This window comes from Myxine glutinosa, chromosome 4, assembly GCF_964187855.1.
Source record: "Myxine glutinosa chromosome 4, kmMyxGlut1.1, whole genome shotgun sequence".
Classification (NCBI taxonomy): Eukaryota; Metazoa; Chordata; class Myxini; order Myxiniformes; family Myxinidae; genus Myxine; species Myxine glutinosa.
The window spans coordinates 983,996-1,002,010 of record NC_136264.1 but is presented as its reverse complement, the minus strand read 5'-3'; the positions used below and the strand labels follow the sequence as shown (position 1 = coordinate 1,002,010).

The following is an 18,015-nucleotide window of genomic DNA, read 5'->3' as shown; positions in this document are numbered from 1 at the left end:
TAAATGCTGTGGGTTGAATGTTGAATGCAGTGCTGAACAGGTGGGTCTTGAGTGATGTTTTGAATGTGGTGAGTGAGGAGGAGTCTCTGATGGTGTGAGGTAGTGAGTTCCAGAGGGTGGGAGCAGCGATGGAGAAGGCCCTGTCCCCCCAGGATCTGAATTTGGTCCGGATGGGGGGGGGGGGGTCAGGAGGTTGGTACCAGCAGAGCGGAGGTTGCGGGTGGGAGTGTGTCTGGAGAGGAGGTCAGCCAGGTAGGATGGGGCCAGGTTATGGAGGGCTTTGTAGGTCAAGAGGAGGATTTTGTACTGGATTCTCTGGGAGATGGGGAGCCAGTGAAGCTTGTAAAGGACGGGGGTGATGTGGTCATGGGTCCGGGAATGAGTGAGTAGACGGGCAGCGGAGTTCTGAATGTATTGGTTTATTGGTGATTGTTGAGGGTGAACCATAGAGGAGGCTATTGCAGTAGTCCAGACAGGAGGTAATGAAGGCGTGGATGAGGGTTTCTGCAGCCGTGGAGGAGAGGGATGAGCGGAGACGGGCGATGTTTTTCAGGTGAAAGAAGGCTGTCTTTGTGATCTGTTTAGTGTATTTGTCGAAGGAGAGGGTTTGGTCAAAGATGATGCCAAGATTCCGGATGAGAGGGGAGGTGGATACTGGGATACCGTCGATGTTGAGGGCAAAGTTATGGGTGGATTTTGTGAGCGTTTTTGGGCCAATTATGATTATTTCAGATTTATCACAGTTAAGTTTGAGGAAGTTGATTTGAAGCCAGGATTTTATTTCAGAGATGCAGTTTGTCAGGATAGAGTGGGTGTCGGTGGAGACGGACTTGGTGGAGATGAAAAGCTGGATGTCATCGGCGAAGCAGTGGAATTGGAGACCATGACGGCGGATTAAGTGACCGAGCAGGGACAGGTAAAGGATGAAGAGGAGGGGGCCAAGAACTGAACCTTGGGGGACACCTTGGGGGAGGGGAGCAGTGGGGGATTTGCAGTTATTGATGGAGATGAACTGGTGTCTGTCAGAGAGGTATGATTTAATCCAAGAGAGGGCAGTGCCGGTAACGTTAAAGGTGGATTCAAGTCGGGTGAGGAGGATGGTGTGATCGATGGTGTCAAAGGCAGCGCTGAGGTCGAGGAGGACGAGAATGTTGAGGTTGCCAGCGTCAGAGGAGAGGAGAAGGTCGTTGGTGATTTTGAGGAGAGCAGTTTCAGTACTGTGGTTGGAGCGGAATCCGGATTGGAATGTTTCATACAGGTTATTGACAGAGAGGTGATGTTTGAGTTGAGCGGCTGCAGCGCGTTCCAAAACTTTTGACAGAAAGGGTAGGTTGGAGATGGGTCTGAAGTTATTTAGGGTGTCAGGGTTTAGACCAGGTTTTTTTAGAATGGGGGTAACAGCAGCAATTTTGAGGGATGGTGGGACGATGCCTGTAGACAGGGAGGAGTTTATTCTTGCAATGATAAGTGGAGAGAGAGCAGGGAGGGAGGCCTTGACAAAGCTGGAGGGGATGGGGTCAAGAGTGCAGGTGGCAGTTTTCATTCCTATGAGGAGTTCAGAGAGGTCAGTAGGGGAGACCGGGGAGAATTGAGACAGGGGAAGGCAGGATAAGGGGAGGCAGGTGGTTGGAGGGGGAGCGGGTGCGGCAGTGGTCAAGCTGTTGTAGATGTTGTCAATTTTGCGTTGGAAGAAAGAAAGGAAGGAGATGCAGTTGTCTACTGTGAATGACTGGGTGGTGGTGTCCAGGGGGCGGAGGAGTTTGTTTATTGTCGAGAAGAGTGCTTTTGGGTTTCCGGAGCCAGAGTGGATAATTTGAGAGTAGTAGGCGGAGCGGGCGTGGGAGAGGGCATCTTTGTAGTGTTGTAGGTGGTCCTTGTAGGCTTGGGAGTGAACTGTGAGACCTGTTTTATTGCGGAGTCTTTCAAGTTGGCGAGCACGAGTTTTCATCAGGCAGAGTTCAGGGGTAAACCAGGGAGCAGAATGGGTGAAAGAAACTGTTTTGGTTTTTACAGGCGCAAGCTGGTCAAGGCAGGAGGAGAGAGTGTGGTTGTAGTAGTCAGTGAGGTCGGAAGGGGTGTGGAGGTCAATGAAGGGAGAAGTGGACATTTTTTCAGAGAGGGTGGATGAGAATGAGGTAGGTGAAAGAGCGTTTATCTTATGGAAGTTGATAGTGCGATAATGTCTTGGTGTTGGGGTGGGGATGTTGATGGTCATAGTGATGGCTAAGTGGTCAGAGAGGGTGAGGTCGGAGCCAGAGAGATGGTGCAAAATTAATCCAGTGGAGCAGACAAGGTCCAAAATGTGACCACGGATATGCGTAGGAAAGTTGACATGTTGAGTGAGGTTAAAGCAGGTGAGTAAATCAGTGAAGTCAGTGGTTATTGTGGAGTCAGTGGAGTCCATGTGGATATTGAAATCACCAAGGAGGAGGATTGAGGGGGAGAGGGAACATAGCTGGGTCAGAAAGTAGGAGAAGTCAGACAGGAATGATGGGTGTGGTTTGGTTTGGGAGGGCGGTAGACGACAGCCATGACTGACTGCGTGCGACCAGAGAGTTTAAAAGCCAGGTGTTCAAAGGATGAGGATGAGGCGATGGGGATGAGGCTGGTCCTGATGTCTTGACGGTGGATAACGGCAATTCCACTACCTCGGCCCTCCGAGCGTGGTTTATTGACGTAGGAATATCCATTGGGTGTGGTGAGGTTGAGCGTGTAGTCGTCCAGTGGTTGTTGCCAGGTTTCGGTGAGACAGAGAAAGTCCAGTTTGTTATCCAGGATGTAGTCGTTGAGGATGAGGCATTTGTTGTTGAGGGGACCGGGTGTTGAACAGGGTGAGCTTGATGTTGTTTTGAACAGCGGGGATGAATTCAGGTGATTTAGCCAGGGTTCGCAGGCAGGAGGTGCGATTTTGTGCGTTGCCGTGACTAGGTGCGCTGGGACGATGAGTGGGAGTGCGCTGAGCCGACCAGAGGACGGGGATGGAGTGACCTGATTGGTTATATACAAACTTACGACCGGAGCCACGGTGAATGTACCTGGGTCGTCGGAGGAGTCCATTTGATTTGATGGCAGAGATGCATGATGGGGTGGAGCGGGTATTGAGCAGAAGGAGCCTTGCGGCGGAGTACCGCAGAGCCATGCCAGGCAGGAGCGGAGAGACGAGACGAGGCCAAGGTTGAGGAGGTGAAACAATGGTCCCAACCTACGGGAGCGGGCCCGAGGAAACGAAGGAGCCAGGTAGGTGAAGCCAGGAGCAGAGCCGGGACCAAGCAGAGGGCAGGCAGGAGCGGAGAGACGAGACGAGGCCAAGGTTGAGGAGGTAAAACAATGGTCCCAACCCACGAGAGCAGGCCCAAGGAAACGAAGGAGACGAAGGAGCCAGGTAGGTGAAGCCAGGAGCAGAGTCGGGACCAAGCAGAGGGCAGACAGGAGCAAAGAGACGATCACGAGGCCAAGGTTGATCACGGCAAAGCGGGAAATGCAGCGGCAATCAACAGCCGCCGCTACAAATCAAGATCACGGCGGCAAAACCGCCGCCACACCGCTGCGAAGGACGCAACCCACGAGAGCGTGCCTGAGGAAACAGCGAGCAGGCGAAGGAGCCGGGTAGGCGAAGCAGGGAGCAGAGCCGGGACTATGCGGAGGGCAGACTCAATGGCCAAAAAATCCGCACGACCACCAAAAAAAGCAAGCCACAGACAGTGGCCCAGTCGAAGAAGCGGCGAGCATGTGACGCCTGCGTCCTCTTCATACCGGACCGGAAGCGGCAGCTCAGGAAGATGCAACTGCAGAGCCAGGAAAGGTTAAAAGCAGAAGAAAGGAAAGCTGCAAGAGAACTCGAGGAGAGAAGAACAGAGGAAAGAGCAGAGGAAGGGAGAACTGAAAGGGAACTCGAAGAAAGAAGAGAAAAGGAAAGAGCAGAGGAGAGGAGAGCCGAAAGGGAGTTAAAGGAACGTGACATGGAGTATTAGAAGGAAGTTAAACTCAAGGAGCTGGAATTAATGGGAGAACGGAGAGAAGTCGTATCCATGCCGGCTGGTTCGACAACGAGTCAGAACACCTGGGATGTGGGTAGGCATGTGAGGCTGGTTCCACCCTTCAATGAAAAGGAGGTAGCCAAGTTTTTTTTACACTTTGAGAAAGTGGCTCAAATGCTAAAATGGCCTGTGGGGTCCTGGACTATGTTAGTGCAAAGTGTTCTGGTGGGTAAAGCTCAAGATATATTTTCGGCTTTACCGATTGACAAATGTACAGATTATGAGGAAGCGAAGAAAGCCATTCTCAAAGCCTATGAATTGGTCCCTGAAGCTTACCGGCAAAAATTCCGGAATGCCAGGAAGAGGGAGAGTGAGACCCATGTCGAGTTTGCCAGAATGAAGGAAACCATGTTTGATCGGTGGTGTGATTCGAAAGGGATTGGGAAAGACTTCGAACTGTTGCGACAATTGATCTTGGTGGAGGAATTCAAACAGTGTGTCCACAAGGACATTAAAGTACATCTGGAGGAAAAGAAGGTACCAGAGTTGTAGGAGGCAGCAACCGTGGCCGATGACTATGCCTTGACACACAGGGTGGGGTTCCACAAACCTAACTTCCCGCCTAGAGTTCGCCAGGGGAGTAATGGTACATCCGGTGCAGAGAACGAATATTCATGAGGGCGGCCTAGAGATGATTATGAGGTAAAATCTGATACCACGACTTGGAGGGATCAGAAGACTACAGTTCCAAGACAGACATCTTCCGGGGGGCTCGAGGCAGACCACGAGTTTTTCCTCCGGGCCTACTTGTGCTTTTTGCAAGAAACCTGGACACTTGATGTCCCAATGTTATGCTCTGAAAAGGAAAATCAGGAGCGGAGTCAAACTAGTACAACTCCGAATGCATTGGCAAATGCGAGAAATCGTCCTTGGAGGACAGTGCCTTTATGAAGGTTCCCATGCCAAAGTTACGGCATCACAGAACGACTTTGTTCAAGAGGGTTACAAGCCTTTTATTTCAGAGGGGTTTGTGTCACTGGAAGGAGACTTGACTAACCAGAGACCTGTTAGGGTATTGAGGGACACAGGAGCACATCAATCTTTGATGCTTGAAGGCATTTTGCCATTGTCAGAGAAGACGGCAACTGGTGTTAGTGTTCTTTTACAGGGGGTTGGTGGCTATGTTAAAGCTCCACTTCATGTCATCCATTTAAAGTCTGATTTGGTGTCAGGACCGGTCACCGTAGGTTTACAAGCCACTCTACCTGTAGAGGAAATCTCTTTTGTTATCGGGAATGATTTGGCCGGTGGTCAAGTTTCTGGTCACCCGATGTTTGTTGAAAAGCCTAGTATGGAAAATAACACTGCACAGTTAGAGCAGGAGATTCCGGGTATCTTTCCATCCTGTACCGCGACTCGTGCTATGGGTAGGAAGCGCTCTGAAGAGAAGAGGAAGGTACTGATGTCACGCTGTGCACAGACACTTCTTGTCAAGTACCCTGAAACTAAGTGTCAGCACACACAAGTCATGGATGGAGGCAATATTGGCAAGCTCTTTGTAGGTGGACTGAACTTTGACACAAGAGAAGATGTTCTGGACTCTGTCTTTGGCAAATATGGACCGCTCTTGGAAGTGCTGCTGATAAAAGACAGGGAGACGCAAAAGTCAAGAGGGTTTGGCTTTGTCACGTTTGAAAACACAAAGGACGCCAAAGATGCAGAAAAGGATTTGAATGGCAAGGATTTGGATGGTCGGACCATAACAGTAGAGAAGGCAGGCCATGGGTGTCGAGGGGGCTACAGAGGAGGAAAACGTGGAGGTAGTTTCAGGGGTGGCTATGGCTCCCGGGATAGGACTAGTAGTGTTGGTGGCAGCCGCAGTCGAGATTACTATGGAGGCTCCCAGAGATACGGCAGCTCCCAAAGGGATGATTATCAGGGTACTGGCTGAGAAGGAGACCGCTATTCACGTGACTACAGCGACAAGCGCTCCAACCGTGATTATTATGAAAGTTAGGAAGAGTTTGAAGCACTGAATGCTGCGGAACAGCCGAGCCAAGATTCCTACTCGGATTAACCGTGAACTCCACGTTCCTAAAGGCGTCCATGTAGTGAATACTTCCAGGCCTCACCACCCAACCACCATGAAACCTGGCTCTCACCTCACCTCCCTAAAAAAGTGCTATAGATTTGCTTGACTTTGCATTTTTGATCACAACCCCTTAACCTTCATTCAAAAAATGAAAAATAAAAATCAGAGGTTGATGAGATGGAGTTTGGCTTTGCAGGAGTTCAACTTGGAAATTGAGCATGTAAAGGGCAGGGACAATGTCGTTGCTGATGCTTTGTCCAGAGTGAACTAACTTTGTGGAAATTTCTGTAGGTTGTTTGGAAGTTTTGTTGCTTTATTTTTGGGAGATATTAATTATTGTTGCTCACGTGAATTGATGATTTGGGTGTGAGTTTTACTTTTGTTTGTTAAAAGAGTTTTTGCCTGCAAAGAAAGTTTTCACTATGCTTGAGGGGGGGGGGGGGGGGGAAGTGTTACGGATTCATCACTTCCGTTGTGGTGGTTTTCATCCACTGTAAATATTTCTGATTCCATGTACTATTATTGTTTTCAAAAGGTTTATTGTTCATGAACTGTTTTCAAAAGGTAAAAAAGTTAATGTTAAAAGAAACAGGAAACCGGATCGGGAGCCGGACGACGAAGATGAAGAAGAGGGAGAAAAGAAGGTGGAGCGATTGAGTCGGACAAGAAGGAGCCGAGCTACTTGCGGTCTGGAGCGAACGTTGGCGAGCAAGAGTCACGAGTGAACTTTTGGGTTTCCCAGGAAAGGGATTCCTGTGACAGAGTGGTTATCGCTGTGACAGATTAACCTGCGTGTCAGGTTTTGCGATCGATTCAGGAGAGAATCATCAACGTGCCGTTGCGCCACGAGACCGGGCCGTCGGCCATTTTGACTCACGCGCGTCGAGCAGGGTTTCTTTGCTTCATCAGCCGTTTTCACCGCTTTCAGACGTATCTGGTGTTTGTGTGTGCACCGTGGCTTTTGAAGATTAATTTGCGGTTCGCTGACTGTGAGCCGTGAAAGTCCATACATGAAGGTGTGATTTCCCAGTTGCCTTGAGGGCGCCTTTGGATTTCCCAGTCGCCTTGAGGGCGCCTTTGTGCAGCTTCGGCTGTGTGACTGTACTTGCCATCCGCACGGGATTCTGGTCTCGATTGGACATCGTTCTGGCGATCGCTGGAGCGAATCAACTTTGGGCTTGAAGCCGGGAATAAGAGACATTGGGGATGTTCTTGTTTCACTCACTTGGAGCAACAACAACAACAACAACAACATGCATATTAAAGTCCATTTTCCCTGCTAGAGCGGGGGTTAGCCTTGCGGTCACCATGACAATCTTCTCCATTTTGCCCTATTTTCTGCATCTCTCCTTGTTAACCCCCTTGCCCACATTTCTTCTTCCACCATCTTTAGCCAAGTCTTTCTCGGTCTTCCCCGTCCTCTACTTCCTTCCACATTCATTTCCATCACTCTTCTCAACCAGTCATTTTCATCCTTCCTCAACACATGACCAAACCATCTCAACCTGTTCCTCTTCACAGCATCAATCACAGGCTCTATTCCCATCATCTTTTGCAATTCATCATTTGTCTTCCTCTATCTCAACGATACTCTGCACATCCGTCGAACCATTCGCATTTCCACCCTTTCCAACCTTCGTTGCTGCTCTACGTTCATTACCCATGTCTCGCTCCCAGAAATCATAACACTTCTCACACATGCAGCATACACCTTTCCCTTCAGCTTCAACGACACTCCCCTCATCATCAGCACGCCACTCAATTCCCGAAACTTCTTCCATGCACATCTCACTCGAGCAACCGTTGCCGAGTCTGATCCACCTTCTCCATTCAGCATGTCTCTCGGGTAGCAAAATGTTTTCACACCTTCCAGCTTCACGCCGTCTCCAAGATCCAACTCAACATTTCCTCCATCTGCAGCTCCCTCTGTGCACACCTTACATTTGAATGTAGCTGCCACACTGGTTAATGACCCTCTCAGACCACTACATTTTTGATGAACCCTCTCAGCGCACATTGTACATTGAATGGAGTTCACTCCGACACCCTTTCTACACACAGCACAGGGCCACTTCCCAGTTCTTTCCACCTCACCACATGCTTTACCACTTGCCATTGCCATCACCTTCGTCTTTCCGATATTCACCTTCAGACCTTTTGTCTCCATACATTCCTTCCACGTGTTCATCTTTTCCCTCAGTCCATCCATACTTTCCGCAATCAACACCAGATCATCTGCATACAACAACTCCCACGGTAAACCCTCCTTTACGTTCTGAGCCAACACCTCCATCACAGCTACAAATAGTAGTGGACTTAGTACCGACCCCTGATGCACTCCCACCTTCACCTCAAACTCACCACTGTTCCCGTCCTTCGTCCTTACAGCTGTGCGCGCTCTTTTGTACATTGCCATCACTACTCTGATCAACCATTCCTCCACTCCTAACTTCCTCAATGCCCATGTCAATACTTTGCGTGGAACCCGATCGAATGCTTTCTCCAGATCAACAAACCCAAGAAACAACTTCTTCCTCTTCTCCATGTACTTCTCCTGCAACTGCCCTACAATGAAAAGCACGTCTGTCGTTCCTCTTCCTGGCATGAATCCAAACTGCATTTCGTCAATCTTCACTTTCTTCCTTATCCTCCTCTCCAACACCCTTTCCAATACCTTCATTCCATGCTCCAATAACCTTATCGCTCGGTACGAGCCACACTCCAGAGGGTCACCTTTCCCCTTGTATAGAGGGACGAGGGTACTCAGTTCCCAAGCCACTGGAATGCGGCCTTCTTTCACCACCAGATTACAGATCTCTGTCATTCTCTTCACACCCCAACTTCCTGCTGCCTTCAACATATCTCCCACAACTCCCGTCGGCCCTCCCGCTTTTCTACCCTTCATTGCTTTTATCGCTTCCTCAACTTCCTTCTCAGTTATCTTCTCTGCCGGTCCTAAAACTGGGTTACTCTCTATGTTGCCATCCCATTCATTCTCTGTATTCAACAGCATTTCCATATATCTTTTCCATCTTCCTTTAATTCCATCTGGGTCGACAACGATTTGTCCCACTTCATCCTTCAAGCAACTCACCCCCATCACATCACACCTCTCTTTCGCTGTCTGCTTTGCAATCCTGAATACTGCTTTCTGACCCGCTTCCGAATCCAAGCGTTCTCCGAACATTTTCCTACATGCCTCCTGCGCCTTTGCTACCTCTTTCTTTGCAGCCTTCCTGGCTGCCTTATAACTTTCATGCTCTGCTGTTTCTGCTCCCGTACCCTTCGCCTTCTGCCACTCCTTGAACTTCTTCCTCTTCTCGTCAATCCTCTTTCCAACTTCATCATCCCACCACCATGTTTCCGAGTGCCTCGGTGGTCCTTTTGTCCATCCACATACCTCACCAACGGCTCCCAACAGACTAGCTTTCATTGACATCCACCCACTTTCAAGCTCAACCACATCATCCTCGACCCTACTCAGCCTCTCTTTTAATGCCTCCCTTACTGTCACCTCTTTCAACCTCCACAGCTTCATTCTTGGTTGGTACTTCACCCGCCGAGCTCTCCTCGCACCTTTCACCCTTACGTCGCAGACAACCAAGTGGTGCTGTGAAACAGCCTCCTCCGAGGATCTCCAGATCTCCGAGGATCACCTTTGTGTCCCGGAGGAGCCCCCTATCCCGCCTACGCACCATCAGGTAGTCAACGGTTGTCGTCGACCCACATGACGTGTATGTAACAAGCTAATTATCCTCTTTCTGGAACTGAGTATTACAAATCAACAAATCAGCTCCATCAGCAAACTCCAAAATCCTTTCACCTTCTCCATTTCTCACACCATATCCGTAACCCCCATGAACTCCATCAAAACCATCCATACTCCTTCGCACATGTCCATTTAGGTCTCCTCCTACCACAACAACTTCCTCATCTTTCAGGTTTTCCATCAGCTTCTCTATCGCACACCAGAACTTGTCCTTCTCTTCATCGCTTCGACCAACCTGCGGAGCATATCCCGAGATGACGTTCACCAAGAGCTTTCCAATCATCATTTTCACCATCATCAACCTCTCACTCACTCTCGTCACACTCACCACACTGTCTACAAACTCCTCAGAAAACAGGACACCAACACCATTCACGCCCTCCGGGCACCCTTGCCACACAAACTTGTATTTCTGTCCCTGCCTACCCTTCACCATTCTCACACCACTTCCCTTCCATCTCGTCTCTTGCACACAACATATGTCCACTCTTCTTCTGACCAATACTTCCACCACTTCTCCTGATCTACCTGTCATTGTCCCGACATTCCATGTCCCAAACCTCAGAAACCGATCTCCACTTCGGGCTGTACCCTGCCCACATGTAGTTGTAATTGTCATGGTTCTCTTTTTGAGGCAATGTTTTTATGGCCGGATGCCCTTCCTGACGCCAACCCTCTTGGTCGCCTCTTACGACACGCAGGGATACGGCGTACCTATTCTTATCCAGGGTACGCACTGGGAAACGTTTAAAACATGGAAATTCTGGGGGGTGGGGGGGGGGGGGAGGCTGGCGTCAGCATCACGGCTGCAGTTTAAACATATTTAAATAATATTTAAACAAAACCATGAAAAACAATCTGGGAAAAGTCTCTAAGTGAGAACGTGGATTTGAGAAAGCAGGAGCAGAGGTGAAAGAAAAACGTGATATAGGGGGCGGGGCACAAGTCGAGACGAGGAGGCCGCACGAGACAGCAGGCCGCACGAGGCGCACGAGGCGCGAACAAAGAAACGACTAATTACACACAAATTTGCAACAACGACAAAACCAAAACCAAATAGAAACACACAATAACACATACACAACAAAATACCCAGCGGAAATTTGACAAAGAAACGAATGGGAAAACACTCAAACTTTGATGCCGTGGAGAGATCGAAGCAAGCCCCGTCGCTCGAGGGACCGGATGTCACTTGGAGCACAGTGAGTTATATATTACAAAACTGATGGTACCATCATAGGACATATTGATTGTACTTTTGATTACTATTATTGTTGTTCTGTTATTCTTGTGTGATCTTAATACAATATTTGTTTGTGAGTAACAATGGGGGTGGCTTCTCCATTGATCTTTGACATACAGAATAACACATTTTTCTGCCGTGACTCCTCTCGGGGCTCGGAGGTACACCGTGACCAGGGGGTCGGGGAGGAGCACGTAACAAGAGAGAGAGGAGTGGGGGATGGAGAGAGAGAGGAGTGGGGGAGAGAGAGAGGAGTGGGGGAGAGAGAGAGGAGTGGGGGAGAGAGAGAGGAGTGGGGGGGAGAGAGAGGAGTGGGGGGGGGGAGAGAGAGGAGTGGGGGAGAGAGAGAGAGAGGAGTGGGGGAGAGAGAGAGAGAGGAGTGGGGGAGAGAGAGAGAGAGGAGTGGGGGAGAGAGAGAGAGAGAGAGGAGTAGGGGATGGAGAGAGAGAGGAGTGGGGGAGAGAGAGAGAGGCGTGGGGGAGAGAGAGAGGAGTGGGGGAGAGAGGGAGGGGGGGGGGAGAGAGAGGAGTGGGGGAGAGAGGGAGGCGTGGGGGAGAGAGAGAGGCGTGGGGGAGAGAGAGAGAGAGAGAGAGAGGCGTGGGGGAGAGAGAGAGAGAGGCGTGGGGGAGAGAGAGAGAGAGAGAGAGAAGTAGGGGATGGAGAGAGAGAGAGGAGTAGGGGATGGAGAGAGAGAGAGAGGAGTGGGGGAGAGAGAGAGGAGTAGGGGATGGAGAGAGAGAGGAGTGGGGGAGAGAGAGAGGAGTGGGGGAGAGAGAGAGGAGTGGGGGAGAGAGAGAGAGAGAGAGAGGAGTGGGGGAGGGAGAGAGAATTGAGCGAGGTAGGTGAGTGGGGGGAGAGAGAGATAGAGACACAGAGAGAGACAGAGACACAGAGAGAGACAGAGACACAGAGAGAGACAGAGACACAGAGAGAGACAGAGACACAGAGAGAGACACAAGAGGGAAAGGAACTCCGATCCCGAGTGGAAAATCGACACTGGATCGAGAGGGAATGGACACGAGAGGCCGATGCATGGGGACCGATCACCACCCTGGTTGTGACGGCCTTTCCCTGACGAATCCAGGCAGCAGGGAAGAATGGAAAAGATTTGGCCCTCGACTTTCGTTGTGGTGTCGGCCTACAACCACCGTGAAGAGGTGTCCCCGATAGTTGCGAAACTGTGTGTTGTGTCTGCGTGTCTTTGTGAACCTGTCCCCTCTATTCAATTGAGTTAAAGCCATGTCCTTCATAACAGGTGTTTTCCTGTCTTTATAATACAAGTTATTTGTCATCCAGGAGCGAGACAGGTGAGGTGGCGGAGCATTGGTAAAGTTTATCAGAAGACCTGGGTTCGATTCCCAGTATGGGTGTCATTTTCCCACATATATATTAATTTAATTATTTAGTCCTGTTCGTTAATAAATTCTTCCGTCACACACCGAACCTGTCCACCAAGCGTCACACACCGAACATGTCCATCAAGCGTCACACACCGAACATGTCCACCAAGCGTCACACACCGAACATGTCCACCAAGCGTCACACACCGAACATGTCCACCAAGCGTCACACACCGAACCTGTCCACCAAGCGTCACACACCGAACATGTCCACCAAGCGTCACACACCGAACCTGTCCACCAAGCGTCACACACCGAACCTGTCCACCAAGCGTCACACACCGAACCTGTCCACCAAGCGTCACACACCGAACATGTCCACCAAGCGTCACACACCGAACATGTCCACCAAGCGTCACACACCGAACCTGTCCACCAAGCGTCACACACCGAACATGTCCACCAAGCGTCACACACCGAACCTGTCCACCAAGCGTCACACACCGAACATGTCCACCAAGCGTCACACACCGAACCTGTCCACCAAGCGTCACACACCGAACCTGTCCACCAAGCGTCACACACCGAGCCTGTCCACCAAGCGTCACACACCGAACCTGTCCACCAAGCGTCACACACCGAACCTGTCCACCAAGCGTCACACACCGAACCTGTCCACCAAGCGTCACACACCGAACCTGTCCACCAAGCGTCACACACCGAACCTGTCCACCAAGCGTCACACACCGAACCTGTCCACCAAGCGTCACACACCGAACCTGTCCACGAAGCGTCACACACCGAACCTGTCCACCAAGCGTCACACACCGAGCCTGTCCACCAAGCGTCACACACCGAACCTGTCCACCAAGCGTCACACACCGAACCTGTCCACCAAGCGTCACACACCGAACCTGTCCACCAAGCGTCACACACCGAACCTGTCCACCAAGCGTCACACACCGAACCTGTCCACGAAGCGTCACACACCGAACCTGTCCACCAAGCGTCACACACCGAACCTGTCCACCAAGCGGCACACACCGAACCTGTCCACCAAGCGTCACACACCGAACCTGTCCACGAAGCGTCACACACCGAACCTGTCCACCAAGCGTCACACACCGAACATGTCCACCAGGTTTCATCCGAATCCGTCAACAATTCTTGAAATATCATGCTCACAGACAGACAGACAAACATGGCTGAAAATCCAACGTGTGTCCACCTTCTGTTACGGATGTAAAAATGTCTGATGACTGTTGAATCCGTTAAAATACACACATTTGTGCCAGGTGTATGTTCAGGTTCATAAAAAATGGTGTTTTGTTTTGAAGATGGTGGTAATTGGCGCATTGTGCTTCGGATTCAACATAAACATCGTTATAATGGCGAATCGGCCACCTGTCCCATTGTCCCAAGGATGTGCCACCTGTCCCATTGTCCCAAGGATGTGCCACCTGTCCCATTGTCCCAAGGATGTGCCACCTGTCCCAAGGATGAGTGACAAATCTGTAACAATGAATGTGAACTTGCTGTGTGGCTGCCACGTTGTTTACACTGCCATGTTTGTTATCTTTGTGACATACAAGTCATTGAACCCTTCCTCAGCACACTGGGCGAGCACAGGGAAGCATAGGACATGGAGTAGAGGGACAGAGTACGAATGATGTACATGGAGTAGAGTACGAAGACAAACTGATAGAGACAGCCTGAGTAAGAAGACTTCCGTGGAGGAAGACATAAAGATTCCTGATCGAGACGAATCATCCGCATCAGCATCCATCGTGTGAGTGCTTACCCTGCATCCCGCATCGTTACTCGGTTCTCAGTTACCATCACTCCATCTTGTAGGTTCTCAGTTACCATCATCCATCGTGTGAGTGCTTACCCTGCATCCCGCATCGTTTCTCGGTTCTCAGTTACCATCACTCCATCTTGTAGGTTCTCAGTTACCATCATCCATCGTGTGAGTGCTTACCCTGCATCCCGCATCGTTACTCGGTTCTCAGTTACCATCACTCCATCTTGTAGGTTCTCAGTTACCATCATTCCATCTTGTAGTCCTCGTTACTCGGTTCTCAGTTACCATCACTCCATCTTGTAGTCATCGTTACTCGGTTCTCAGTTACCATCACTCCATCTTGTAGTCCGTGCTCTCCAAGCTGCTCATCTCCCGAGATTTTGATCTCAGAGGCATGCGTGAACTTATTGGACTGTTTCTTGGATTCCTGAGTCTGGTGCTGAGCATTGCGACCATATGCAGCCCCTATATGAGGGTCGCCACCGTTGTGGGCTCTCTGATCACCACCAACAACTTCTACGAGAACCTGTGGCAGAGTTGTGCCGAGGATGCCACCGGAGTTTCCAACTGCCTACAGTTTGACACCGTATTCGCTGTGCCAGGTGCGTCCTCCTCGGTGCACCCGCCATTCCTACTTTGCCTTTGTTTCTCCACCTTGCTTGACATCAGTTTCATTACTGTACTGCATAGGAATATTCCTGTGAACGCAGATTCATCTTTTCATGAAAGTTTAACTATGAATGTAATGTGATTTGGTAAAAAAAAAAAAAAAAAATGTAAAAGTTGTATTTTAAAAATTAATAAATAAATAAAAAAATAAAATAAAAAAGTTGTATTTTAAAAATAAACAAATAAATAAAGAAATAAAATTAAAAAGTTGTATTTTTAAAATTAATAAATAAAGAAATAAATGAAATTAAAAAGTTGTATTTTTAAAATAAATAAATAAATAAATAAAATGTAAGAGTTGTATTTAAAAAAAAATAAAAAAAAGTTGTATTTTAAAAATAAATAAATAAATAAAATAAAAAAGTTGTATTTTAAAAATTAATAAATAAAGAAATAAATGAAATGAAAAAGTTGTATTTTTAAAATAAATAAATAAATAAAATTAAAAAGTTGTATTTTAGAAAATAATAAATAAATAAATAAATAAAATTAAAAAGTTGTATTTTAAAAATAAATAAATAAATTTAAAAAGTTGTATTTTAAAAATTAATAAAGAAATAAATGAAATTTAAAAGTTGTATTTTTAAAATAAATAAATAAAATGTAAGAGTTGTATTTAAAAAAAAAAAAAAAAAAAAAAAAAAGTTGTATTTTAAAAATAAATAAATAAATAAAATTAAAATTGTATTTTAAAAATTAATAAATAAAGAAATAAATGAAATGAAAAAGTTGTATTTTTAAAATAAATAAATAAATAAAATTAAAAAGTTGTATTTTAGAAAATAATAAATAAATAAATAAATAAAATTAAAAAGTTGTATTTTAAAAATAAATAAATAAATTTAAAAAGTTGTATTTTAAAAATTAATAAAGAAATAAATGAAATTTAAAAGTTGTATTTTAAAAATAAATAAATAAAATTTAAAAGTTGTATTAAAAAAATTAATAAATAAATGAAATTAAAAAGTTGTATTTTAAAAATAAATAAATAAATAAATAAAATGTAAAAGTTGTATTAAAAAAAGTAATAAAGAAATAAATAATAATAAAAGTTGTAGAGAAAAAAAAAAAAAAAAAAAGTCAAAAATTAATAACTAAATAAAGAAATAAATAAAATGTAAAAGTTGTATTAAAAAAAGTAATAAAGAAATAAATAATAATAAAAGTTGTAGAGAAAAAAAAAAAAAAAAAAGTCAAAAATTAATAACTAAATAAAGAAATAAATAAAATTAAAAAGTTGTATTTAAAAAAAATAATAATAATAATTAAAATCTATTTCAAAAATTAATAAATAAATAAATAAACAGTTGTATGGGAAAAATTAATAAATAAGTAATTTAAAAAATAATTAATAAATCAAAAAGAAAAAAATTATAAATAAATAAAAAAAGTAAAAAATTTATAAATAAATAAAAAAGTTTTTAAAATGTAAACTTGTTTAAAAAAGCTTTAGGTTTAGGAATAACTAGGTACTGTATTACTGTTGTTTCTGTACCTGTACGATATGATTCAAAACTGAGTAACCTGCTAACCAGTCGCGTACTTGGGTTTGTGGCGCCCAAGGCCAAAGGTGAATACTAGCGCCCAACAGGTACTGGCAATTATAGTCAGGAATTCCCATGGTTGGGGGGGGGGGGGGGCATAAGAAAGAGCCCTAAGCTCCCCCAGCAGACTCAGCAGCAGAGCTAAGCCCTCCTACTCTTTCCAAAGAACATAGTGGGATCTTTAACGTCCATCCGAGGTACGACACACACATTGATGAATCACCCAGCCCGTGAGACACCAGGATGGCAATTCATAGCAGGGTCGGGATTCAAACCCAGGCTAGACAACTTAGTGCATATATCTAGGCCATCTTGCCAACCCAACACACTCGCTGAGGCCTCTCACCATGTTTACCCTTCTGTGCAGACCCTTCGCATGCCAGCACCTTATTGGTTTTTTCCCCTCACACACCTGTCCTTACCAGACATCATACGCCATGGCGTATCTTGTGTGTACATGCGGGCCAGGCTTGAAGGTAACTCCACCTGTGAAAGAGAGAATAAATTAAGAATTATCATCGGATGGCCACACACATTATAAAGAGTGACATCATAGGAAAGTGCAGATTCCAATCCTAGACGTCGAAAGGAAATGGGAGAGAGGGACAAGGGAGTTGAAGAACTAACTTGACACGTGATCTTGGGCGTCGCTAATTTATTGGACTCATACCGCACAAGACATCTGGATCTGACACTTAATTACGTCATTACAAAATATCTGTCCAATAATTATAATTCATAACCCCTCCATCCCTTCGACCGACGTGCGATCTCCAATATCCATATCACAGAAAGCATAACCTCGTCTATGATTCACAAAACAATGACATAAGAGATTTACGTACCTGCAGCCCCATAATTACGAACATGGATTTATTTACTGTGCGGTGTTGATTATTCATGATGAAAAATGTCAAACCGGAGGGAAAGAGTTTGTAAATATCATGACATTGACACGCAGCATGGAGTTTAAAATGAAAAAAGGTGGTTCTGAAAGTTCCTTCCAGGAGAGGATGTATGGGGGCAGGAGAGGATTATCGGGGGCAGGAGAGGATGTATGGGGGCAGGAGAGGATTATCGGGGGCAGGAGAGGATGTATGGGGGCAGGAGAGGATGTATGGGGGCAGGAGAGGATGTATGGGGGGAGGAGAGGATGTATGGGGGGAGGAGAGGATGTATGGGGGCAGGAGAGGCTGCATGGGGGCAGGAGAGGCTGCATGGGGGCAGGAGAGGCTGCATGGGGGCAGGAGAGGCTGCATGGGGGCAGGAGAGGCTGCATGGGGGCAGGAGAGGCTGCATGGGGGCAGGAGAGGCTGCATGGGGGCAGGAGAGGCTGCATGGGGGCAGGAGAGGCTGCATGGGGGCAGGAGAGGCTGCATGGGGGCAGGAGAGGCTGCATGGGGGCAGGAGAGGCTGCATGGGGGCAGGAGAGGCTGCATGGGGGCAGGAGAGGCTGCATGGGGGCAGGAGAGGCTGCATGGGGGCAGGAGAGGCTGCATGGGGGCAGGAGAGGCTGCATGGGGGCAGGAAAGGCTGCATGGGGGCAGGAGAGGATGCATGGGGGCAGGAGAGGATGC

The 18,015-nt window shown here is 47.2% G+C and overlaps 1 protein-coding gene across 4 annotated transcripts in view; it reads left to right on the top strand.

The window, feature by feature from the left end:
- Positions 1 to 14,026: 14,026 nt before the first annotated feature.
- The window catches only part of LOC137424392 (claudin-15-like), a 35,641-nt gene continuing 31,652 nt past the window's right edge, over positions 14,027 to 18,015 (top strand). For 2 of the 4 annotated variants that reach the window (XM_068111800.2, XM_078775370.1), the window contains exons 1-2: positions 14,031 to 14,275; positions 14,456 to 14,827. In XM_068111800.2, the coding sequence (XP_067967901.2) occupies positions 14,620 to 14,827 (208 nt within the window). In that variant the 5' untranslated portion in view covers positions 14,031 to 14,275; positions 14,456 to 14,619. Of the gene's footprint in view, positions 14,276 to 14,455; positions 14,828 to 18,015 lie in introns of all 4 variants that reach the window. The other 2 variants (XM_068111803.2, XM_068111804.2) reach the window with 2 other exon arrangements.